Source organism: Siphateles boraxobius, unplaced genomic scaffold (genome assembly GCF_051911475.1).
Source record: "Siphateles boraxobius isolate OS27281-9 unplaced genomic scaffold, OSU_SipBor_1 37, whole genome shotgun sequence".
Classification (NCBI taxonomy): Eukaryota; Metazoa; Chordata; class Actinopteri; order Cypriniformes; family Leuciscidae; genus Siphateles; species Siphateles boraxobius.
Genome location: NW_027508997.1, coordinates 2,296,000 through 2,300,903, shown reverse-complemented (window position 1 = coordinate 2,300,903; position 4,904 = coordinate 2,296,000). Strand labels below are relative to the sequence as shown.

The 4,904-nt window shown below is 37.7% G+C and overlaps 1 protein-coding gene across 8 annotated transcripts in view; it reads left to right on the top strand.

Annotated features, from left to right (window-relative positions):
* Positions 1-58: 58 nt before the first annotated feature.
* cpeb3 (cytoplasmic polyadenylation element binding protein 3) overlaps positions 59-4,904 on the top strand; it is a 35,566-nt gene continuing 30,720 nt past the window's right edge. For 3 of the 8 annotated variants that reach the window (XM_077196960.1, XM_077196959.1, XM_077196955.1), the window contains exons 1-2: positions 76-155; positions 3,203-3,906. In XM_077196960.1, the coding sequence (XP_077053075.1) occupies positions 116-155; positions 3,203-3,906 (744 nt within the window). In that variant the 5' untranslated portion in view covers positions 76-115. Of the gene's footprint in view, positions 156-1,171; positions 1,307-3,000; positions 3,022-3,202; positions 3,907-4,904 lie in introns of those variants that run through there. The other 5 variants (XM_077196954.1, XM_077196961.1, XM_077196956.1 and 2 more) reach the window with 5 other exon arrangements.

Genomic DNA, 4,904 nt, shown 5'->3' with positions numbered 1-4,904 from the left:
ACAGATGCACTCTGGGACGTGTAGTATTCCTTACGTGTAGCCAAAAATATAAAAAATTATGTTCTCGCAGAGGCAGACAGCCCATAGCAAGAGGGACTACGCCTGCTGGAGCAACATGAAGATACATATTTGGCTTCAGAATACCTCGTTCTGTGGTAAGAAGAGTCAGCATATTTCAGTAGGCTACAATTTATAGCCTATATATGATTTCATATTTTATTTAACATGGCAAAGAGCATCTAAAAATAATAATGTTATTTGTTAGAGCTTAATTCATTTCCAATTTCATGTAGAATTGGGTTAGGAAATTATAAAGTGTATTGCTGAGGTGTTTTTGATCCTTACTTTTTTCTTTTATTAAGTTCATTATTACAAATGAGACTTGAATTGACAAGCATTTACTGTATTTCATATTAAATTAGTTTTTAGTATAGAGCTGTAATTTTTGTTCATATAGGCTATTTCATAAATAAATGTCCATTATGACAGGGGTGAATATGGAGCCACATAGCAGATTTGCATGCTTTTGTTGTTTATTTTGAAATTATCTTGATATTTTATATGATACAGTCTTATATAGATTATGCCTAAAGCCTGACGAAGTGAAAGTCCATGCGAATGCTTCAAACTGTGTTCTTTCATCACTTGAAGGTCATTTTTGATGTAGTTTTGTTACACATGCAAACATAGTCAGTGTCACATAATCTGGTTTAATATTGGGTTATGAAATGAATAGATCTGGTTCTGGCTTTCTTTTTGTTCAATACAGCATTCTAGCCATGTTAACAGCCACAATATAAGAACATATATGAAGAAAAACCCCATGTTTTTGTTCTTTTTGTTGTTAAGCAACAAAAACAAATTGTTTTTTGTTGCTTAACAACACTCTATATCAGGTAGTAGGTATATCTCCTAAGATTCTCCTATATCTCCTAAACTCCTAATATCCTATGCTTAATTCTTCATGAATTTACTTAATACTTAAAAATAAAATAAATAATTAATATTTTAATATTTAGTAGCCAATTTAAAAGCCAAACACTTTGGACCATAATGTATTTGGACTACAGCCTAAACAAGAGCTGTTATTTGCACGTTAGTGTAAGCTTTGCAACGTCATGAGTTCGATGGCTGTATGAGCACAAAAAAACTACAATTCCCATAATCCCGCAGTGCATTAGCCATGCGCCGCAGTCAATCAGCTGTTGAGGCGACTGCAGAAGGGCAGCTCATCTGTCATATCAAAATCCAGGCGAGACAAACAGAAATAGTCTTATTTACAGAATCCCAAAAGGTGAACGACAAGGTAAAGTCTGATTCATGTACGGCAAGAAAAAAGCAAGCAAAAGAAAGAAAAATCAATCCGTCAGATGCATGTTATCCGTTTAATACGAGTTGTGTGCGCGGATTAAAGTGCTGGATTTGATTTCTTTCACTTTCCAATAACCCGGTGCCTTTTAGAAATGCATTATATTATACATGCATGTGCTGTGACGGTCTTATTTACTGTCATTTAGCTGGTCAGCGCGTGCTCTGATGTGATGGTTTCTGTTATGACCTTGAATATGCAGCTCTAATGCAGCGAAACGAGGATTAACGGACGGAATATTCGGCAGAAAAGATATTAATCTTGTTACGATCGTCTATTCTGATTAAAATTTGATTAAAGGTTGAGTTCATAAATCCATCAGGCTCGCTGAATCTGTCGCATTCTCGGCCTGTTTTTCATGGGAATATATTTGGCATCGTATAAACCCTCAAGAGGTATGTTGAAATTGATAGGCTACTTTTTCATACGGTTGTATAAAATCTCTTTTCGTTTGATCTGTTTTGCTTATCAGTGTATATCTACTGAAATGGTAACCCTTCACAAAACAGCTTAACTTCGTAATAGCCTATTTGAAGGGTGCAAAATAGAGATATGTCTCAGATATGTTTGTAATGCAGCCAGATGAAGTGGAAAAACTTCTAGAGCTGTTATTGGGATTTCTGTTGCGTATGTTTTGTGCAGCATTGCTGGGTGTAACCCAAGATCCTGCAGCAAATATAACCTAGTTGCTGAGCTGTTGCATGGACGTTGTACACCATCCAAGCAAAATGTCTAAACATACACGTTACAAACTTATGCTTAGAACTGTAGGCTACATGTTTTTCCTTTGCATTTTGTGTTTATATGTAACCACCCTACTTTATTGATTGTATAAATACACAAAAATAGCTTAGTCTACATTACAAACAAGATACACAACAATTTGCACTGCATGCATTACAATTACAATAGACAGTGTATAACATTTTAGGCATCATTGACATTAAAAGGGATAGTTCACCTAAAAATTAAAATCATAACTCACCCTCAAGTTGTTCCAAACTCGTGTGATTATCTTTCTTGTGTTAAACACAAAAGAAGATATTATTGAAAAATGTCAGTAAACAGTTTCTGGTACCCATTGACTTCCTATGGAACTTTTGATTACCCATTTTATTTAAAATATCTTCTTTTGTGTTCAGCAGGAAATCATACAGGATTGTCTTTGAACAAACTGAATGTGAGTTAATGATGACAGAATTTTCATTTTTGGTTGAACTGTCCCTTTAAGTAGGCTACACAACAACAAATTGTATTGTCTGTCACAATATGCACAAAAGCTACTAAAGGGCATGCATTATTGCATAGGGATTCACATCAAGTTTCAGCAGTTGTGTGATGCATTGAACCATTAAAATAGCAGAGAAACTCTTGGAAGTTTGTATTTTAGTAGCAAAAGTCTGAGCACATGTTGGATGCATTGAGGAGTCTTGTGGCACAAGCTACACTCTTAAAAGTGAACCGCAAACCTATTTTTTCTCGTGTATTTATGTGAATAAAACAGTTAACCTTGCTGAAGGACGCTTCTGTATTTATTGACGTATGCAAATTGAGGGGCGGGGCTTATGAAAAGAAAAAAACAGGAACAAGAATCAGTTTCTCATTTCTGTCTGGAGTTCCGGTGAGAGAAAAACGAGACGTGGCGAAAATTGGTGAATATCGGTGACCTCCGAGCTTTTCTCCTTTAGTCGTGTTGGGACACATGAGTAAACACTGAGTACAGACAGATCCCAGGCTGCTTCTGCTGATACATGGCTGATCAGGGGCTCATTAATAACATTAATCCCAGCCCGATCGGTGTGATCAATAAATAACTGATCATTTGTGTTTCAGCTCAAAACATGCAGGATGATTTACTGATGGACAAAAGCAAAGCTCAGCCTTACCAACACCAAGACCCGTCAAATACAGAGCCTCCATCCACCCCGACCCCCTCCGAGCCTCCGATCTTGGACGAGCAGAACCACGTCGGTCACTCCGATCGGGTCGCCATGGAGTCTCCGGTGTTACCTGGTTTGAGTTTCCCTCAGGATTCCTCTCTCTCCCCGTCGTTCGGCAGCACTTGGTCCACAAACACTGTGGACGAGGGCTATTTCCAAGGGATTCCGTCGGTAAACGGCACGATGCTTTTTCAGAACTTTCCCCATCACGTCAACCCGGTGTTCGGAGGTAGTTTTTCTCCGCAGATGAGAAGATCACCGATGAGTGTGAACCAGAGGAACCCCTACAGCCACCAAACCCTCATCAATAAAGTGTCCGCGTCGTCCGCTTCTTCGTCCGCCTGGAACAACCACCAGAACGCGGCGTGGAGCTCCGCGGCGAACCCCTGGAGCGGCAGAGACCCGCGGCAGAGAGCGCTCGGGCTGGGCGTCCCGTCTCCGCTCAACCCTATCTCCCCGACGAAGAAGCCCTTCCCGAGCAATGTCATCGCGCCTCCGAAATACCAGAGACCCGGAGCCATGCAGAAACCCTGGATGATCTCAGAACCTCCGGAACCCTTTAGAACCGACAACAGCAACAACATGCTGCCATTTCAGGTGAGATTATTCAGTAAATATAGACATAATGCATCATCATAGCAACAAAACGTAATATATTTACGTATTTTTTAGACATAAATCATAATTTATACATAATATTTGAAAAACATGTAACCTATCATCATGACAAATTATAGACATATTGCCTCAAAATATTAATACAATATAAAATACAATAAAATGTCTAGTCATACTGCATATGTAAAGCCTATGTAACAATGGTCATAAAACAATTCATAGGCGTAGATTTATCATAATTAATATACCTTTTTATAAAATTGCATCATTATAATCATAAAACAATTTAAAGACAATACAACACTGCAAAGTTTTTTATTTAGGCCTACATGAATGTCATTTTATTATTTCTATTTTTGTATTGAAGGACTTGACTAAAGTAAATTCCCTGTGACCGAATTTATAGCCTTTTTATGTTTAGGCCTACTCTTTATACTTATAATTGACCGAAATACTAATAAGTCTGATATCTCTACTGACTGTAAGGAAAAGTTGTTTTGAATTATTTTCCAGCTGTATCTATGAATGTCATTGTAAGGTGGAAGGGTTCAAATTCCCATCAGAGGCTCTCCTGCACCTCGTTTGTGGGCGTTTAAAGGAAACACCACTCGAATCTGATTGGCTGCTTGTTGAGGGAGGGGGCGGGGCCTGCGCTGCTATCATGAACTGAAACATTGTAGCATATTCTCAGATAGAGGGCATTGATATTTTTGTTTTAACAAAGCTTAATTCTCTAGATTTGAAAAGTGGTTACGGCTTCTGCTCTATTCGATCCATGTTTTTCTTCATAATTGGCAGGAATTAATTATTTATGCTTATTGATTTTTGCACACCATCTGTTTTTTTCTAAATCACTTAATGAACTTTAGTAAAAACTTCAAAATTTGTGACAAAAATACTGGGCATGAGAAGCAATTAAAGGAGCAATTTTATTTGCATTAAAAAAAATAGTTTTAACTTGAACTGTCTTTGTGCAT